General features: G+C 46.1%; 3 protein-coding genes and 1 non-coding gene across 7 annotated transcripts in view; 1 reads left to right on the top strand and 3 right to left on the bottom strand.

Annotated features, from left to right (window-relative positions):
* Positions 1 to 13,547, bottom strand: part of LOC137610603 (otoferlin-like) — a 29,113-nt gene extending 15,566 nt beyond the window's left edge. The window contains exons 1-13 of the mRNA XM_068338272.1: positions 13,500 to 13,547; positions 6,077 to 6,267; positions 5,788 to 5,866; positions 2,735 to 2,797; positions 2,363 to 2,489; positions 2,179 to 2,233; positions 1,977 to 2,108; positions 1,834 to 1,896; positions 1,662 to 1,746; positions 1,428 to 1,587; positions 718 to 904; positions 449 to 635; positions 130 to 353 (exon numbers count right to left, since the gene is read on the bottom strand). Coding sequence (XP_068194373.1) covers positions 130 to 353; positions 449 to 635; positions 718 to 904; positions 1,428 to 1,587; positions 1,662 to 1,746; positions 1,834 to 1,896; positions 1,977 to 2,108; positions 2,179 to 2,233; positions 2,363 to 2,489; positions 2,735 to 2,780 — 1,266 coding nt within the window. The 5' untranslated portion in view covers positions 2,781 to 2,797; positions 5,788 to 5,866; positions 6,077 to 6,267; positions 13,500 to 13,547. The remainder of the gene's footprint in view (positions 1 to 129; positions 354 to 448; positions 636 to 717; positions 905 to 1,427; positions 1,588 to 1,661; positions 1,747 to 1,833; positions 1,897 to 1,976; positions 2,109 to 2,178; positions 2,234 to 2,362; positions 2,490 to 2,734; positions 2,798 to 5,787; positions 5,867 to 6,076; positions 6,268 to 13,499) is intronic.
* Positions 6,639 to 12,449, top strand: LOC137610604 (ensconsin-like). 3 transcript variants are annotated; one of them, XM_068338273.1, is made up of 15 exons: positions 6,639 to 7,778; positions 8,255 to 8,341; positions 8,917 to 8,991; positions 9,077 to 9,240; positions 9,326 to 9,428; positions 9,544 to 9,651; positions 9,826 to 10,055; positions 10,222 to 10,337; positions 10,420 to 10,628; positions 10,695 to 10,866; positions 10,942 to 11,110; positions 11,198 to 11,302; positions 11,480 to 11,530; positions 11,617 to 11,761; positions 11,849 to 12,449. In XM_068338273.1, exons 1-15 carry the CDS (start codon positions 7,661 to 7,663, stop codon positions 11,857 to 11,859), a joined length of 1,863 nt encoding a protein of 620 aa, XP_068194374.1. In that variant the 5' UTR covers positions 6,639 to 7,660; the 3' UTR covers positions 11,860 to 12,449. The 3 variants fall into 3 exon arrangements, with proteins under 3 accessions (XP_068194374.1, XP_068194375.1, XP_068194376.1); XM_068338274.1 differs by having other exon boundaries at positions 6,642 to 7,778; positions 9,850 to 10,055; XM_068338275.1 differs by lacking the exon at positions 9,544 to 9,651 and having other exon boundaries at positions 6,648 to 7,778; positions 9,850 to 10,055.
* Positions 13,548 to 14,153: 606 nt separating the features above from the next.
* trnaa-agc (transfer RNA alanine (anticodon AGC)) lies at positions 14,154 to 14,226 on the bottom strand. The gene has a single exon. It is a non-coding gene; the product is annotated as a tRNA-Ala (tRNA).
* Positions 14,227 to 14,552: 326 nt separating this feature from the next.
* Positions 14,553 to 19,074, bottom strand: mapre3a (microtubule-associated protein, RP/EB family, member 3a). 2 transcript variants are annotated; one of them, XM_068338276.1, is made up of 7 exons: positions 18,951 to 19,074; positions 17,407 to 17,534; positions 17,171 to 17,316; positions 16,891 to 17,083; positions 16,118 to 16,260; positions 15,894 to 16,046; positions 14,553 to 15,736 (listed from the first exon to the last, which is right to left on the bottom strand). In XM_068338276.1, the coding sequence occupies exons 2-7, from the start codon at positions 17,525 to 17,527 to the stop codon at positions 15,668 to 15,670; spliced, it is 825 nt and encodes a 274-aa protein (XP_068194377.1). In that variant the 5' UTR covers positions 17,528 to 17,534; positions 18,951 to 19,074; the 3' UTR covers positions 14,553 to 15,667. The 2 variants fall into 2 exon arrangements, with proteins under 2 accessions (XP_068194377.1, XP_068194378.1); XM_068338277.1 differs by having other exon boundaries at positions 16,927 to 17,083.
* Between the last annotated feature and the right edge of the window lie 447 nt (positions 19,075 to 19,521).

Here is a 19,521-nt window from a genome sequence, read left to right as displayed (position 1 = left end):
AAAAAGACGTCACATCCAAACAGCATGTTAATAATGCACCAGGTGAGACCCCTACTCAACGACCTGCCGATCGGATCAATGATCGCCGCCCCCCCACATGCATGACTTCCCATCCAGGGAGGCGCCCACCTCTGAGATGTTGGGAACTCCCTCCACCTGCACCTCGGTGGAGCTGGAAATGTCGGGCGAAGACACGTCCAGGATCTCCACGCCCAGGCTGATGAGCAGGCGCGCCCTGAAGGACACCCCCTCGCCGAGGCCTTCGTTCAGCTCCTGGTACTCGTCCATCAGGGTGTAGGTACGGGTGGAGCCGTACATGTTCACCCAGGCCGGGCCGAGCGTCGGGAGGAAACCTGATGGGGTGGAGGGGGTGCAGACATGGAATCATCTGGATACTTCCTGTTCAGAGGTGTAGAAGGGTAAACTCAAACTGATCTCGTGAATTCACCTTTGTCTCCATCGTTGGAAATCTTCCGCAAGTCCAGGAAGTGCGTTCCTATGGCAACATCATTCACTTTATCGGAGTCGCGGATCTGGATCTTCATGCGTTTGCACAGCGGCGGAAACATCTCAGTGAAGACTACCTGCTCGTTCCAGATGGGCTCATAGCAGCTCTTCTGGACGGAGGTTTTCCCCTGCAAACACAGCGCCACCATGAGGACACCCGCAGAGTTCTGATGTTTTGACCTCACAGGGATCCGTAGGGTTTTTGCTAACCTTCTGTCCAGCAAACTGGACTTGAACATACGGGTCAACCAGGTCCTTGTTTTCTCCAATGAAGGCCTTTTTGACGTTGGCCATGATGCTGGTGTTCATCCTGGGGAGTCCCTCGGCTCGGTAGATCTTCAGGTAATAACGAGCCCACTGTCGCTCGGCGGGAACGCCGTCCGGCAGCAGGAGGTTGCTGAAACAGGAAGTGGATCCGACATGTTACAAGAAAAAAAAATCTTTTTTTACTTTAAAGATAATTAACATGCTTTTCGATCAGGTTTATTATTTGGCTTGAATTTTTCTCTGTATGGACAACATGTAGCTGTAGCAAATTAGCTTAGCTTAGCATAAAAGCTATAAATCCATAGATAAACGTAATCTTCCACTTAATCCTGTAAAGAATCCTCAACTTGTTGGCGACAAGTGAAATTAAAAATAAGAAATACAACAGAATAAAGATCCCAAACTTCGCCATAGCCTCCAAGCTAAAACATTAGCAGGTAGCCCATTTGAGGAAGATGCACAAGCACTTACAGGTGAGATCCCCTACACCTGAACGTCTCTGACAAAAGCTTCTGGGCAGTAGGTAAACCCTTGATGAACTTGAACATGTGCTCCTCAAATGGGACACGAGCCAAAACTTTTTAGTTGAGCAGCTAGGTGATCATTTCCGGGTGTTTTTCAGAAGAACCCCTGACCGATAAGAATGAAGTTACCCTTCTATGTCGTCTTCATCTGCCTCACTGGACTTGTGTGGAGTCTTTATGGTGTCTCCTTTGGCCACAACTGCAATATCACATCTAACATAGCCTTTACAGCCAGAGGAGATGTCGTCAGGGTCGGACAATAACGCCCACTTGTGGTGAAACTGATGATCTGCAGGAGGAAGCAGGAGGGATTCATTATGGTATCATAAATCCGTGATAACATGTGATTGGTTGATAACTTACCAGGCTGGGAGTAGATGGTACCCACGTCCATTTTGAAGGTTCCGACCAGAGTTCCACTACGTAGAAGGTTTTTGGAGTGAATTACCTGAAGAGACGGGGAAATAAACGCTGCAGCACTGAACACGTGTTTTATAACGGTTGCATGAAGCAGATTTATGTTGTAATAACTCACAGACAACTTCAGGATTTTGTCAAACATGACGTCTGGAGGGATGTGGAAGTCGAACACAAAATACTGGGAAGAGAAACGACTGAATGAAGATGCTGTTGAGCAGAAATAAAACTAAATTGTATGGGGAAAATGTGATGACCGACTTCGTTGTAGTATGGGCAGTTGGTGGATTCCTTCATGGAGGTGTACTTCTTATCTTCTCCGATCTCCACACAAACCATTGGATCCATGTTCAGTCCCACCAGCTGCCGGGCTTCGATCACCGTCACGCTGACCTGAGATCCAACGAGACTCCAGTCAGAAGGAGACCATCAGCAGGGGCAAAAGAGGCAAGACTTAGCTCACCTGGTAGTCTACTGGTCGCCCAGAACTGGGCTCCATCTTTATGTCTGGCTTTGATCTTTAAGGAGCAAAGAAGAAGAAGACGACGGTGAAAATTAAGACGAGGGTAAGGAAGGGGACAAAGATGAAGAAGACAGATTGAAATGATGAACACCAACAATGAAGGTGCTTAAAACGACCCTCTGACCTCTTGTTGGATACGTTGGTGGTGACAGCTGTGACCGAGGCCACAGAGATGGCGTCAGGATCGGGGCCCCCGCCCATAAACATGCCCTGACGGTCCAGATTCTCCGTCTCCAGGACAGCCGGCTCATCTGGGGGTCATAAAGGTGAACGATGCAAATAAATTAAAAAAAAATTCTAATCTTAAAAATCTCATCTGAGACTTAAAACCACTTGTAACCATGGTAACAAATATATTTTTAGTGATTTCAGATATTTTTTGTGACATATGACATGATAATGGCAAAATATTTTTAAAAAAACAACAAACGAAGATGATGCATTTTATTTGTATTTAGGATTTCCGAGCGTCTTTGAACTACTCGTGTGACGTCACCTCCGTGCCGGTCCTCCTTGTGTCCGCGGTGTTTACTGCGCTTCATGGCTCAAACGTCTCCGTCTGAAGGACATAAAGACACCCACAAACACGTTCACAAGTTTTATTTTCTACTTATTTTAATATTCTGCAGATTTTTATTCAAAATAAAATCTCAAAATGAAATTAATCTCATTTTAAATAAATTAATAATGTTAATAATAATAATAATAATAATAATAATAATAATACGGAACAAGGGACGTATTTCTCCTCTAGATAAGATGCTGAATCAAAATCAATTTGCAATTAAAATTTATTTATTGTGAATCTTTTTTTTAAATTTGATTACGTTTCGGCTGGATTTTAATTTGCACTTTCAGAAATAATTAACTTTGACTATGAAGTCATACAATTGGAAAATGTGTAAATAATTAAGAGCAGGTAAAACATTCGATGCTTATTTATCCATCGGTGTTGTGATGCATATCTTAAAGTACAGCATGTGTGCCACCACACCCTGGTTTAGCTTCAAAAGGAGTTTAAATTATTCATATCAGCTGACCTTAATACATCAATTAACCAGGATAAGTTTCACATGCACGGTGAAAAACAATACACCTAAAATAATTAACCCACTGGATTTCAACTTGTACCATTGTAATGATAGTTTTTAACGTTTATTACTGCCACGATTAGCATTTTCAAAAAGATTTACATAAATGATGTGCAGCCATTCTTAAAGATTGTTTGATTCAATTTAGTCCTAAATGCCTTTTTCTTCTTCTTTGCTATTTTATGTCACATTTTGGAGTCCTTCATAGAACTTCAACCTTCTTAAAATTCTCTCTCATGAAACCTGGAGTTCAGCAACATAAAGAAACGACTTGGAAAGTTCAAAACTCCTGAATTTTAAAAACTAAAAAAAAGATGAAAATATTTCCGCAGCAGGAAGAGTGAAGCATTTCAGGCTGAAACAGCTGCTTGTAAAATCTTCTCTTGGGATGCTATAGATAAAATCAAGTTGAAACACCTACCATACAAGGACGCGATGCTTCGTTTCTTCTCCGACACGCTCAGAGGTTTCTTTCTTTTTCTCTGGGATGAAACAAGTCTACAGAAACATTTTCCACTTTTACACACAGTCAGAAGTGAAGCTGTGCAGAAAAGAATTGTCCCGGTCTGAAGCTGAGCAGGAGTGATGTGATACAGCGATGAATAGTGCATGAGCGTTGAACCCGAGACTGGTAACTATAACTAGGCTCTGCTGAGAGACGTCACCCTGAGCGGCGTCGGCCAATCGGCACCGGCTTTGACCGAACGCCACAAAATATTCCATTCTTTGTTTTCCTGAATCCTAACCCAACCATGAAGATGGCCAACTGCACGTTTCAGCTGCAGGTTGTTGAATTTCCCGATGGGTAGCAGAGCCTGAAGGCCTCGTGGTTGAACTCTTGACCTTGTGCAGATTAGAAGAACCATCCAAGCCTTGAAATGCATGAGCGTGATGTAAACATGTTGTGAATCTGTAAATAACACATATAATAGAAATCTCATCCTCGTTGGAAGACTTTGTTTCTCAGGACTCATGCTTGAGCGACTTCTATTCACCTGACCGGCTGGAGGACGACTGATCACCTGGTTGGTTCCACGCAGACGGGCCGAAGCCGCTGCCATTGCATGGATCCAGCATCTGAATTATTGAGGGCCTCTGGTTGGCGTTGAATGTGGCGCCGTGTCGAGGTGTCGCTCTTCACAACAACTCAAACACATTTTACCCACAAGGATCAACAATGATGGTCTGTCTGCTTCAGGACCAATACTTTTAGTAGATTAGCAAGAAGCCAGACTCCTTTCAGTGCCAGTAAACAGTTACTATGGCTACCTGAGGAGATGAACTTAGAACCCCATGTTTTTATTTTGTGACAAACTAGAATTTTCTAGTCGCCAGATACTTGATCAAACAGCTTGATAGAAGCTTCAGATGGAGAGAGTTGCTTTTAAACTGCTGGAGAAACATTGAACTGATCATAAATAGAGGTTAGCATATATTGCTAGAAGACAAGATGTTGTTGTGTTTGTTTCCTGTTTTGTTTGTTTCCTGTTTGTTTCCAGGACAACCATTTCATTCAAAAACAGAAACCTTCTGGTTGTCTGTCATGGCAGAACTTTTGAAATTGAGTTCCAACGCCCTCCCGTTGTTGTGAAAACAAGAAAACCAAGAAATGCATTGGAAACCATGGCAATGCAGACTCCTTGTGTATGCTGGGATGACATGACAGGGCAGGGCAGGGCAGGACAGGACAGGGCAGGGCAGGGCAGGGCAGGGCAGGGCAGGGCAGGGCAGGGCAGGGCAGGGCAGGACAGGGCAGGGCAGGGCAGGGCAGGGCAGGGCAGGGCAGGGCAGGGCAGGGCAGGACAGGGCAGGGCAGGGCAGGGCAGGGCAGGGCAGGGCAGGGCAGGGCAGGGCAGGGCAGGGCAGGGCAGGACAGGGCAGGGCAGGACAGGGCAGGGCAGGACAGGACAGGACAGGGCAGGGCAGGGCAGGACAGGACACGATAGGACAGGATAAGATAGGACAAGATACTGCAGGATAGGATGCGGTTCCTGCTAGCCTTATTTACAACAACATAAAACAACTGTGGTTTAGTTCATTCTGAACCGAGGTCTTACTCTGTGGTGTTGACAGTTAACACTGCCCCCTGCTGGCCTGGAGTCCAAACCATAGGGTTCGAGAGTTTTTTTCTTCAGGGTTTGTTTTAAAAACGGTGCAAATTTTTTTTCAAAATGCAAAGACAAAACTTCTTCTCATTGCATGAGCAGGGCTTTAGTTTGTTTTTTGGGTTCCACTACATGATAAAACCCTTTATGTGCAACTCTCAGTGGTTTCAGGGTGCTGTTCCACAGCAGAGACACATACAAACCAGTGATCCTCTGAGTGACACCGACCTGACCACGCTGCTGACGGACCCTGTCCTTAATTACATGACTCTCTAACGGCTACCAGGTCCGGAGGAGACGTCCCAGTTCCTCCAGGACGTACACAGTTACCGACTGAATGCTCATATACTGACCCCGTTCTCTGACGGTTGCTGTCATCGAATGCAACTTTAAACACATCCGCCATCCGACCTCTGCCTCCAGACTCCGGCTCTGACAAACAACAAAAGGCGTTTAGAGCGATTAAAAGCCGTCCACATCGAGGGGATCTCATCGTAGCCACACACAAAAACATTTAAGATGTGTATTATAGGAAATAATTATGTGACACTAATTAATATGCATGAGAGAGCAACCAAGCCCTTAAACTGACACCTTGGACAATGGTGTCTAAGGTGACCCACAGAATGACTTGATACCAACCGTGCAATCTTATTCCAGGCAGGTCTAGTGTCCCAAAGCCTTTTTTGGCAGGGGGCTGTCACCGTCTTGTTTGTGCTCCAGTGACTGTGGGCGCCACATGACCGCGGTGTAGAGTGTCCTGAGGGCGCATTGCAGACTCAACCAGGGAGGTTGGCGAGCTTTGGCGAGGCAGTGTTGGGCCCGGTGGAGATCTAACCTCAGGTGACCCCAGAAGCAGAAAATGAATTAGTCAGAATGTCTCCAAACTTTTATATCATACCACATTTAAATGTATAAAAACACAGTTTTTAACATATTCTGTATAAATTCTTGGGCAACAACAGGAACCAAACCGATCACAACCCCAAAGTCAAGATCTCTTCCCAAAGTGTTTTTATTTATCTTTAGAAATAATTTTCATTTCTGCAGATTTTGTGATGTTCAAACTTGAGGGCTGGGACAGTGACCAGAGTGTTTATGTTCACGTTTATTCGTGGTTGGTAATATACCATTGCACAAATTTTCCAAATATACAAATACGTTGATTTATCTGCAGATGTAGTAAGTTTTAGAAGTACCAGCATGATGCATTGTGGTTACAGACAGACGTAGATGTGATACAGTTCAGCAATGACTAATCGGTATCAGTTGATTCCCTCCTGCACAAATCAGTCCTAATAACAAGGTCAACTAAGGGTGAGGAAATGTCGACTGGTGCTACACATTTGGGTGAACTGTTCCTTTAATGTGGACAAACCTGACTTGAATGAAAACAGGTTCAGGTCAGTCTGATTCAGGTCATTCTACACAAAGGCTGCCATCTAGTGGTGATGTCGTTCATTAGGTGCAGTAGATGTATGTCAGTGAACGTAACATCCCGTCGTCGTGCAGCTTTGCCCCCATTTTATTCTGACACTGGGAGGCAAGGACACTCCATCCAACCAGGAGGAGGAAGAAGAGGAGGAGAGGAGGGGAGTTAAAGGGACGCAGCGGAATGAGGAAGGAAGTAAAGCAGAGCAGCTCACGAGGGGATAGGATAGGATGGGATAGGATAGGATAGGATAGGATAGGATACAGTTAGGATAGGACTATGATGAGATACAGATAGGATAGGGTAGGATAAGATAGATGGATAAAGGATAAAAATGGGGTTGGTGTTGAAAGCTAGATATGTAACAGTTATTTATGTTGTTCCCTTGTGTACACATCATAAAATAGAGAAAAATATTATTATTTCTGGAAGCATAGCTGTCCTGTAGGTGGAGAAGAGGTCTACAGTTCATCCCCCTCTCCAACACAAACAGGTCTTGTTTGTATTTTCCACGTGTCATCTTCAGATGACCAGAATCTCCCAGAACCTCATGGGGCTTCCAGGAGATAAGGACACGTTGTCGGTGCTTTAACTGAATCCCCGTCTGACTGGATGCTTTGTCTTCACGCCTTTTCCATTACTGATTGGGAAGGTACAGACGGACGAGCAGCTGATGCCGTTTTTTTTTTTACACGTCACACTTGGGAGGCCTGAAGGCATCCTGAAATAGAAATTCAGAAGAGGAGGAGGAGGAGGAGGGAGAGAGGAAAGGCGTTTGGACTGAGAACACTGGTATGCTAGGCTCCACAGCTAGCATGGCAGTGCAGACCAGTGTCATCCCTCCATCGCAGGCGACTTCTGCACGCAGCATCCAGAACCAGAAGAACGGGGGCAGATATGGAAGAAATGGAGGTGAGTAGATTTAATTCATCTTCCGGTTTGAGGATTATATTTGATCTGGTAGAACCTTTTGTCGAAGCAAATCCAGTCGGAGTGTAGCTCATGAAAACACCACCATCCGATGACACATTGACAGAATATATTGATTCTAATCGTTGTGTTATCGGAGCTGTGCTGCAACAATCAGCCTAATAATCAGCCTCCAGAAGCTTTCAATCCTTAACGGACAAACCTGGACGAGATAAACTCGTCCACATCTTCATTTGATCCCCTGCTGGTCTTCACCAGGTCAGGTGCTTTCGTGTTCTCCTGGTCTTTATCGTGCAAGAGCCTCAATAAAGAGTCTTTTATTTGCAGCTGACCCAAGGGAGCCGGGATGTTTGTTTGCATGCAGCCCTTTTTGTTTGTTGACATGATGCTTGGATTTGGATCCTTTTGGATATGAAGGGCAGCACTAGGAGAGGATAAAATGTCTTTCTTGCCTTTAGACAAACAAAGTTCCCAGTTGAGGAAGACGTCCTCGTCTGTCAACATGTCGGCCAAAGTCTGCAACGCGGCCTCTCAACAGGATGCAGGTTTGGAAAATTCTTCCTTTTCCTTCTCTTTGCATTTCCCGTCTCCTCCTCCTTCCTCCTTGTCAATCATCTGCATGTCCTCCATCACCAGTCCTTCTCCATCCCCTCCATCCTTTTCCCATGGTTGTCAATTCAACTCTCGTTATTTGATTACATAAATACTCTTTTCTAGATCAGTTGGTTGCAATAATCAAATCATAACCGTCTAAATGCATCAATGCAACTGGGAATGACTACTATCATCCTCATCCTCATCTACTTGAGGAGCAGAATCCCAGCGGTGCTTCTGTTCGGGGTCCAGATCTCCATCAGCTCCCAGATGTTTATCACTGCTGACCCAGAAAAGAGGCTCCAGAACCATCCAGACCCAGAAGGTTTGAGATGCAGTTCTGTGGAGCCATGAACCCAAACGGGAGCTCCTGGGTCAGCTGGACGTCTGGAGGAGGAAGAAGGAAGCTGATGCTGATGAAGCATCAGGCTTGTTTATTGCAAAACACTAGATTATACCAGGAAACCCAATCAAAAATGGGTTGACAGGAGAACCAGATGTCATCTTTATATATCTGTCATTCCAGTGACGTCTGGACAGAACGTGGACGAGAGACTGAAGGCGGCGCGACAACGAAGGGAGCAGCACCAGAAGCTGTTGGGTAGGTGATCTCCTGTAACGCCTATAACGCCGTTGATGCGTCCATCACCCGATCCGTCCATCACCGCTCCGCTCTTTCTCCTCAGCCTCCCGGGAGCTGGAGCGGCTGGAGAGGGAGCAGCGAGCCAGGAAGTACTTCGAGCAACAGCTGCAGCAGCGCAGGAAGAAGCTCCAGGAGCAACGGCTGAAGGAGGAGACGAGGCGCGCCGCCGTGGAGGAGAAACGCAAGCAGCGCCTGAAGGAGGAGAAAGTGAGTGTCCATCAGTCGGTGCCTACATTTATAACGCATTATAAGCACTTTACGTCACGTTGACGCTTCCCGTCTCAAACTAAAGGAGCGGCATGAATCCACCGTGCGTAAGACGCTGGAGAAGAGCCGGCGGGTCAAGCAGAACTTCGCTCAAAAGGCTCGAGGGAAGAACCTCGTCAGCAGGAACGGTGAGGCCGACGCCCACAGCTTCCCTTTCTCTGACTCCTCCCCCTCTCTTTTAACACGTTTAGCAGTCTCTGTTCTCTTAGCTTATCCTTTGCTTTCCGCTGATCTGCATGCTAGCTCCACGTCGCTTACCGCTGACGCCGTGGGAGGAGAACCTGGTCGGGCGTCTGACCACCCCAACATGCTCTTACCTGGCCAGGAGCAAGACTGGTCAGTCAGGAGAAGGTACCACCCCCTCCCTCCCCGCCATGTTGAACCAATGGAGGCTAAGCTACTTGACCCCTTGCCTCGCTAATGTTCCCACTAACTTTTCCAGCTCTGTCAATGCTAGCGACGCTAACTCCTACCCTTCCGTCACCTGTTTCACACCTGTCCTCCCGTCATGAATCACCTGATCAGTCCTCCACGTTTGTCACCGTGCAGTTTCATTCCACTCCATGAACAACAGCTCAACCCCCATCATCCCCCCTCACAAGCCCCAGCAGCAGCGTTCTGGTTCGGCCCGCAACAGGCCGCCACCGTCACCTGGTTCCAACTACAGACCACCTCTGTCCACCGGTCCCAACTACAGACCACCTGCTGCCCCCGGGGGCAACTGCAGGCAGCAGGGGGGCGTCAAGGTGGCTCAGGTAGTGTGTGAGTTTCTGGTGGGTCTTCTCCAATGGTAGCACAGCATTTGGGTGTCCCCTGGGCCCCTGGGACACATTACTATTAGGACTCTTTGTCGGATAGGATTTGGTTTGACGTGGACGATCTCATCAAACACGGGTTTCATTTGAGTTTCTTGCGGTTCAGGCCAAACTGAGACACCAGGACCCCAACAAGAACCCAAACCCTGGATCTCCTGCTGCCAACACCAGAGTCAAACCGGCTCCAGCTCCTAAAAACAGAGCCTCGCCTTCGCCTGAACGGTAGGTGACCGCAAACGCACCCCATCCAACCCTGGCACGGCTACCCCACTCTGACCGATGTTGGGTCATCTTGGTCTTTAAGGACGTTACACAGATTCTCCGGCGGACACCCGGCGCCTCAGCTGGAGCTTCCCCCGGTCCTTGAGGAGGATGCTGCCGTCTGCAGCTCTGCTCTCTGCCCCGGGAACTCCAGACCCATCAGGATGACGGGTCGGCAAGAGAAGAGGAACCCACCGAAGACTCCCAGTTCCGTCCTGGCCCACGATAAAACGGACGCGACGAGGACAGCAAGTAAGAACGCTGACGCAGCATTTAATGTGTTGATAATCACATCTAATGCGGTTCGCGACCCTTCAGGTCCTCTCAGAGGACCTTCGCCGCCACAGTCTCCTCCGGATGTTTGCGGGCCTTCGTCTGGGGTCTCGGACCCAGAGGCAGCGTCGCGCCTCCTGTCGGAAAAGAGAAGAGAGGCTCGGTTGCAACGGGAGAGAGAGGAGGAGGAGCGCTTCCAGAGAGAGGAGGAGGAACGGTAAAGGAGCTTCTGGAGAAATGCTGCGGTGAAGACGAGCAAAGTTGGTTGACATCTAGTTTGTGATGCGTCCAGGAGGAGTCGTGAGGAGCTGGAGCGCCGGCGGGCGGAGGAGCGAGCGCGACGGCAGGCCGAAGCCCAGCGTCTCATCGAGGAGAAGAGGAGGAGGGAAGAGGAGGAGCAAAGACGAGCCGATGAAGAGCGAGCTCAGGCGATGAGGGAAGCCATCCTTCTACAGAAACAGGTGGGAGGAGAAAACATCAGCAACATCGGATCAGGGTATCAACCAATCACTGGTCTTGTTTGTGGGTTTGTTTGTTTTTTTACGTAGAGGGAAGAAGAACAAATCAGAGAGAAGACCAGAGCCGAGGAGGTCAGACAGGAGAGGGAGAAACTGGCACAGAAGGAGGAGGTGGCACGTCAGGCCAGGAGAAAGGTGAGCAGGTTCCTCTGGAGGTTCCTCAGAGGAACATTCAACCAGACGTTCTCCCTGGAGGTGAAATCAGAGGAAAAGGAACCAGAACGTTCCTCTGGTCTCCGCTAGATTGAGAATAAAGCACCTTGTGTCTCCTGGTGAACGCCGAATGTTTCACAAAGCTGCCTTCTTTTCCAGCGACTGGAGGAGATCATGAGGAGAACCAGGAGGGCAGATTCTCCAGAAACGGTGAGACCGACTGAACATTAGCCCCGGGGCTCGGATGACGCTAACGACGAACCCCCTGACTGAATGGAGTTATTCTTTCCAAACAGAAATCCGCACCGGAGACGACTTCGCCAAAGGAACGCCAACCAAAGGAAAACGAGACGGACGTGATTCCTGTCGTGGCCTTCAAAGAACGTCGGTCCCTGAGGAATCTGACCGGGCTTGAGGAGATCCAGACCCACCAGCAGGCAGGTGAGGTCACCTGGAGTGATTTCATGTCACTGCTGGGTTAACAAAAAGCATCAAAACGTGTTTTTTAATCTCTGTTTCATCCCACAGAGGTCATCTGATCCCGGGAATCATCTGAAGCTTTGACGGAGAACGGCGGCGTCTCTGAAACACGAGACGTCCCGCCGCTGGAGTCCAGGAAGTCAGAACACGGCTGAGGAAAGAGTTTAATCAACGGCACAAATATTAGAATTGGTTTTCGAGTCCAGCAGGTTTCTGAACTCGTGTACATGTGGGTTAATGAACGTGAGCTGAAAGAGTCGCCTCCGGAATATTAGGAAGACCCTTTTCCAACGATTCCACGTTAGCCACACGCTTCTGCTTATTCCTAATACTTCTTGCCAACTAAGCACTTTTTCCTTCCTCAGTTCCGTGACTGTGGATTTAGCATTAGCACCTTCATTAGCGTTTCTCCTGTGAGGTCAAGCAGCCACATATTTCACAGCCGCAGAGGAATTTAGTTTCTAAAAGAGGTTTTGTTCTCAGTGTCCTGCAGCTCTCAGCTAGATGCTCTGATGTTTATTAGGATAACAGCATATAGAAATAAATATATCCATAATCAATATTTGATCTCATAGATTAGGTAATGCTTATATCTGCTGCTGGTCAAGTTGTTAAAAATTTAAATGTGTCATATTGAATTAAAGATAAATCCATACATTTCTTTGTTGTTTGTTTGTTTGTTTGTTGTTCCACAAAATATCTACAGTTTGTGTTGGAATGGATGTTCAGGAAAAGGATGAGTTAAACTTCTACATCTGTTTCTTTTCTTCATTTCTGCTAACAGACAAAACCAGATCCTCCAAAACTGGGATGCAACCCAAGGTCCCGCCCACTTTTACCGGTAGCCAATTAGCATTGCTTACATACTTCTAATACGATTGGATGGCCGTCCAGCTTGTCTTGAACAAACAACTCATCATCTGAGTGTGACTCAGCTGCTTCCAAACTTTTCCCTTGGTCGTTAAAAATTAATCATGTTAGCGATGATACAAAACAAATTAGAAACAGATATCGATCAGATATCGGCTCCACCCTAAAATCTCTCGACAACATGAAAACAAGCTCAATTTGGAATCTGGTCGTCCAGAGATTCCAGTTTGTTTTGATTCAAACACTGAAACACTACAGGTCTCGGATGTTTGCAAAAATACAATTTATTGATTGCTGATTAGATCTTTGACTCTTTCATTTATCTTCATTTTATTTTCACCTTTTCTTCGATAGGATTATCCGTAACGTGTGGTGTGCTGCCATCTGCTGGTCGAATATGGAACTCACGATGGAGAGTTTCTTGAAGTGTTCTTCACAAGGATTAAATTATAAGGTGTAAAATCTTATCACAAAATAATATGGATTCAACAGACCTTAACTCAAAACGACTTACTTATATTTTATTTTGTCAAGCGTTGTTTTTATTTCCCGTAATTGTTTCTGGTCAGTCTCAGGGAATAATACTTAAGTATTTAGAGTAGTAATGACATTTAAATCATATGGTGATTATACATTGAAATTTAATAAATAATGATTTACGAGCTACCATAATTACTGACATCCAGGTGGGTTAAAAACGGTTCGTGTCAAGATGACGTAGATAACAAACACCTGACTTAAAAGATCTGGAGGAAAACTAATATTTCATTTATTAATTTTCTTTTTATCCAACAACTTCCTTTAATACGTTTGGCATTATTTAACTCACCTTAAGTTAGTTAAAGGAAAATTAAACTCACCGCTGAGTTCAGCAGAAGCGGAAGAAAAAGAGGAAGTGACGTCATTGAACCCGGATTTTTATTGATTTTTAAATACAAACAAACATTTTCTGACCATGAAGATAACTGTCTAATTAATTAAAAACGAATATTTATGATAGTACAGTACAATATAGTATAGTTATTTCAATAATTTATTAAATCTGGTAAAAAAAAAATAAAATCCCGTATTTAATTTACGTATTGAAAAAACATTAACAAACATAAGAATAAACTTTTATGCGGAGATTACTTTTAATTATTACGATATTTAGACTTCTAGGCAATCAACATTTGTAAACGACGTCTTCTCTATTAAAACTATCAAAACTATGAATAATCAATAACATTATTTATATCGTTATGAGGATGAATTGCAACATACATGAAGTCCATGCGCCACTAGAACGGAGTTTAGACTTTACATAATCTCAGTGACGGAAAGCGAAACGTTTCTCTATGGGGCGGTAACGAGAACGTTACTCGTTACTCTGTGCTTAAATCACAAAGTAACAAAGTATTAAGTGCTATTAGTACTAATTAGTAGTAATCACAATAAATAAAGTAAAAGTATCTGAAAAAAACACGACGTGAAGAAAAGGATCTGGAGGATGCGGGCATCGATCCCGCTACCTCTCGCATGCTAAGCGAGCGCTCTACCATTTGAGCTAATCCCCCGCTCTGGTAAATAGGGAGAACCGTGGGTATTAATTTATATATATGGTTCATCAACCCAAACCTTCCGGGTCTGATCCGGATGGTTTGGACCTGACCTGTTTCTTTTCCGGTGATGTTCATTCATTACAGACTACAGTCATCACCAAAACGACACGTGTTTTCTATCAATGAAAACTTTATTGTCTCTTGTATTGATCTATTCAAACTGATCTTGTTTTGTTTTGTTGGTCCATATGATGTTTGTTTTTTTTCCTTTATTCTTTTCCTCCAAAGAAACCCCCCCCCCTCCTTCAAAATAAACCACAAGTATTTATTTCACAACTGTTTATTTATTCAAAACCCAAAAGATGAATGTTGTTGATGTTTACATGGTCAATGATCTCAGGGAGCAGAGTTTGCAAAAGAAAAAACCCAAAAAAAACAACAACAAAAAACAAACCACAGCCAGGAATCCAAGGAGACTGGCGGTCCAACTGGTTTTAACTGGTCGCCAATGACGACCGAGTCAGCCTGGCCACTGATCTCTTTTAGACTGGCTTTCCTCCAATATCAAATTAAAAGTTTCAACTCAAGATTAGCAGGACAAAACGGGATTAAAAGCTGTGATATGAAAACGGCTGTTCGGTTTCTGGCTGCCTTGCTTTTTCAGAATAAAAGGTTAGAACTGCTACAATCTAGAACCATGTCGTCAGTCTGTCTTCATACGATACGACTCCGGGGACAAAACCTCCACAGGAAATACACACATGTACAAAATATCACTCATTCACAGTCAATTTTTTTTAAACATTCTCATGCTCAGATATGTTGCTGATCAATAACAAACAAACGCAGAGCACTGATCGTACGCCGACGCCCCCGCATGCCGCCAGCCCGAGTCACGTACAGTAGGCTTTGCACCAAATTATGCTACAGAACGTCGATCTAAATGAAATATAAGTTAAATAAATAAGAAACTGCTGTTAGAACGTTAGTTTTAGTAGCACTGGGAGTGTCCTGATGGCACATCGTAGCAGCCTTTGTTGGAATCGACCAATCACATCGCACCAAAGGCGAATTAAATAACTCCGGCGACGTCGTTCTCTGGCGATATTTACAAAACTTAGCATTTGTGGTCACGACCTCCGCGCCTCGCTCGGGTTCTTCGCTGCTCACGCTGAGACAACCGGGATGCGTCCTATGTTTAGGCAGGTCGGAGCAGCAGGTGATGATGATGTCATTGCGTGAAGGTCAGAGGTCAGATGGAGGTGGGATGAGGGGAGGAGGGAGAGGAAGGAGGTGTTACAAACAGATATACTGATGAGAAAAACGGAGGAAGAGACAGACAGAGAGTGGGTGAGTGTTTCTAGAGCGTGCAGAAAGCAAACGCGAGCTAAAAGAAAAGGAGAGACGACGGAGGAAGAGGAAGAAGAAGAGGAAGAGGAAGAGGAAGGGGCCGGATTCAGTATTCGTCCTGGTCCAGGTGGGCTTGCTCATCCAGGTCTTCGTCCTCCGGTGGCGCGAAGCCTTCCTGAAAAAATAAAAAAAATTAGAGAAGAAGAAATTCAGGACGAGCACAGAGAGCTGAACCGTCAACAAAGCCGCTACCGTGGAAACGAACCAAAACAAATCACAAACAGGGTTCTTCCTCCGACTCTATGGCGACGCCGTTTGCAGGATGTTTTTACCTCTGTTGCGTAGAGAATATCGATTATCCTGCTGAGCACCGGGTTGTTTTCGCTCTCGTGTTCCTGGCAGATCAACTCGATGTCCCGTAGTTTGCTGAAGTAGAAGTCGCGCTCCTTCTCCAACCCGTCCACGGTCAGCTTCAGCTCCATCACCTGGAGGAGGAGGCGGCGACACGTCAGCCGTTTTAAAAAAACGTCTAAATAAGCGTTGCTTCAGCACTTACCTGTTGATTTAGCTCCATGATCTCGGCGTCGCTGCCCCCGTTTCTAGACAAAGACGGGTTCTTCCTCATGGCCGGAGTGTTGTGTTGGACCCGCTGTGGCGTGGGCATGTTTTTAGGAACTGTTGGAGACGTCCTCTGTGGTCCTGCAAGAGGTCAAGAGACGATCACCAGACAGAACGTTCATCGTTGGAAACGGAAACGGATCGAACTGAAGCGTTGATGTCGGCATTTTGCAGCATCGCGGCGATGGACAGAGCACGTTATAGAGAGCTGATTTCAAATTGGTTTAACAGAAAAAAAAAAAAAAAAAAAAAAAAAAACACATGTGGATTGTCAGGATTTTAAAAAAGGACCGAATTCGAAATTAAAAATTTGCAAATGAGAGAAAAAAAAAAAAAAAAACCTCTATAAGTGCTTCAGCAAATAAATTCTAACACACTGAAAAACATGCATCAAAGTTTGAGTCGGATTAGATCGTCCGTCAAAGCCAGGCTGATTCACTCTGGTTAGTCACATGACCTGTCCTGCTTTCAGATGGCGATGGAGTTGCAGCGTTAGCGTCAGCGCTACTACATCACAAAGTAACGCTGCATCCCAGTAGTCGTCGCCGTGGCGATTCCCAGCGACTCACGCCGACGGATGCAGCGAGACGGGTCTCTGGGGGTTGGGGGGGTGGTTTAGTGAATCGTGCTGCTCACGCCACGGGTTTTTGCTTGCGAGCCATCCAAAGCTCAGGATGAGCGTGCAGCGGGGGGCGGAACCGATGGCTTTACCTGGGTTTCTCTTTGGTTTGTGGGTAAAGTGATCACCTGGGTTGGGGGCGGGGGCCACGTCCTGCCCCTGTCTGGCTAGTAAAGGGTCGTACTCCTTCCCGTCGTAGTTGGCGTCGAAGAACTTCTTGAACCACTGCACGAACTCGAAGTTGTCTTGGAACTTCCCTTTTACCAGCTTCTCTACGGGAATAATCTGGGGGGAGGAAACAGGAAACAGGAAATGAACAGTGTCAAAAACGAGACGTAGAATCAAGACATTAATATTCGCAAATTTTCTGACTTTGTCGACGCTCATCCGTTTGAACGCCGCCTGAAGAACTTTGAAGTTGTGTATAAATTCGTGCTCCAGCTTGGCTTGAAACTTGACCTTCTTCAGAAGGATGCAGCCTGGAAACAACATGTCCATGAACTGGCAGTACGCCGCTCCTGCAGGACGGAGACGTAGCCGTTAGCCGTTAGCTCCACGACAAGACTATTGGTTGTAGCAAGCGTTTAGCAGTTAGCTTTTAACCTTACCTGAACACAGCTGTTCGATCTTGGTGTAGGTGAGGTGCAAAGAGTCGTTGACCCACGCCAGCATGTCATGGCGGCTGAGGTTGTCAATGGACACAGACGTGGCGTACACATTCACTGCCATCCCCTACCTGAGGAAAACCACAGAAGAAGAAGTTTGTCGGTTGAAGCTGTTAATAAACAAACCAATAGCAAGTCAACCTGATGACCTCATTCGTTTCTGATTGGCTAGTGTATGTAAACAAAACAACGTCTTTAACCTCTGCCCTAAACTTAATCCCTGCCAAGTATCACAGGAACAGGAAGTGGATTTTCAAAATAGTTGTCTTAATAATATAATAATAGTATAATAATAATCATGGGATATGCAACAACCAAAAATTATGCTATTAGAAATTAATTAGATGATATAAGTTATTATATTAATAAATCTGGACCTGATGAAACTAAATCTAAAAATTAGAAATTAGAAATGTAATTTTTTTTATAGCTTTATTACTTCAAAAGCTGATCGGTATGAAATAATTTCCAGCTCCAGTTTTAAAAAGCGTCAAAACATCCAATAAAATAATTTAGATAATTTACAGACTAATTCTAATGTCATTCTAATTCTAATTATTATCATTATTATATTATTTTCAGTATTGTCCATGTGGCATTCACGGGTCAGAAATGTGTGGGAATTTCCATAAAATACTGATAAAACGTGGATTAATAAAGAGTTCCTGACATCAAACGTTTACTTTTGCAGACGGAGCTGTTTCTGGGCCTTTGAACATCAGCCCCCCATGGATGATCGCCCCCCCACCCCCAGTCAGTAGTTTGCGGGCACGCCCCTGGAGAGGCCTCTCTGTAAATCCCTGTTTTTTAGGAGAATCACCGGACAGATGTGTGACAGTGAACGCAGCAGCGGCTCTGGAGCGCCTTTCGTTCGGGCGCTAATCTGCGGACGTGTCGGGAGCGTAATCCCGTGCCGGATTAGCGCTCCTGATGTCGGTGAGCATCCCAACACATCTGGCAGCGGCTCTGCTCACTTCGCCTGGCCGTTAAATCCCCTTTTTAGCGCCGTCATGTCACGATCACACCTCCCCCCCCCACACACACACACATTCACGCAGGTGTGGCGTGAAAGGATGGGAGAGGTCAGATAATAGTAACCCCCCCCCCACCACCCTATGCGGGGCCCTCCCCTCTCAATTCCTTGATCACTATTATAATCAACACAGATCCATTCCATGCGGGTTCGGATGTGATCACCCCCGCATCGGAGGAGAGGGGCTCCGCTGCGGCCCCCCCTGATGGGCCAGGGAGGGGGGGGGGGGGTGTCGGTTCCAGCCGGAGCGGAGAACAATAAATCCGTCCGGTGACCGCGACTGGGAGCCTCCCGGTTAGAAAAGCTGCATCGCCGGCCCTGCTAGCGGCCCCCTCCGCAGGCCTCCCGGAGCACCTCCGGACCGCCACCGGACCGGACCGGGTTTAAAATAAAAAACCCCGCAAAAGAGGCGCCCCGCCGCGGCTCCGCGGAGCCTTCATGCGGGCATACTCACTGTATTCGCGGTGTCCGTGCTGGTATCACGCCGGCCGTGCTCCTGGTGTCAGCGCCTCGTCGTTGCGGTGCGGTGCGGTGCGGTGCGTGGTAACGGGCCGCCCTGTCTGGGGCTGCAACAATCCAGCTCCCACTGCGCATGCGCACGACTCCATGCTGCTAAAGGTTCATTATAAATAGGACTTCGGCCGCAGAGACACATGATGCGTGCGGGAGGGGGGGGGGGGGTGGGGGTGACCGAGGTCAGCGACGGGGCTGGGAGAAGTAATCAGATTACTTTCTGGAGTAATAGAGCAAATAGGAATTTATTGAACGGAATAATCAATAGTTAAGAGATCAATACAGATTTGAAAGTGTGTTCCTGACTGTGATGGGGATTCAGGACTGGAATAATTCTTCTTGCAAAAAAAAAACAAAAACGTTTTAATCTGTTTATTAATTAAAATAGATAAAAGCACAGTAAAGTATTTCATCCACCTTAACTGTGATTACATAAAATTATTTCATTTAATGCTTAAATCAAGATTCTTCACTCCAAACTTGCAAAATAAAAAATAACCCGAATTTTTGAA

This window comes from Antennarius striatus, chromosome 17 (assembly GCF_040054535.1).
Source record: "Antennarius striatus isolate MH-2024 chromosome 17, ASM4005453v1, whole genome shotgun sequence".
Classification (NCBI taxonomy): Eukaryota; Metazoa; Chordata; class Actinopteri; order Lophiiformes; family Antennariidae; genus Antennarius; species Antennarius striatus.
The sequence above is the reverse complement of the archived record's forward strand: the minus strand, read 5'-3'. Positions and strand labels throughout refer to the sequence as shown.

Coding starts and splice junctions, on each gene's coding strand:
- LOC137610604 (XM_068338273.1), top strand. CDS start 7,661: ATGCTAGGCTCCACAGCTAGCATGGCAGTGCAGACCAGTGTCATCCCT. Junction 8,992..9,076: donor GCAGCACCAGAAGCTGTTGG/GTAGGTGATCTC, acceptor CTTTCTCCTCAG/CCTCCCGGGAGCTGGAGCGG. Junction 10,629..10,694: donor GGACGCGACGAGGACAGCAA/GTAAGAACGCTG, acceptor GCGACCCTTCAG/GTCCTCTCAGAGGACCTTCG.
- mapre3a (XM_068338276.1), bottom strand. CDS start 17,527: ATGGCAGTGAATGTGTACGCCACGTCTGTGTCCATTGACAACCTCAGC. Junction 16,047..16,117: donor TCATGGAGCTAAATCAACAG/GTAAGTGCTGAA, acceptor CTCCTCCTCCAG/GTGATGGAGCTGAAGCTGAC. Junction 15,737..15,893: donor ATATTCTCTACGCAACAGAG/GTAAAAACATCC, acceptor TTATTTTTTCAG/GAAGGCTTCGCGCCACCGGA.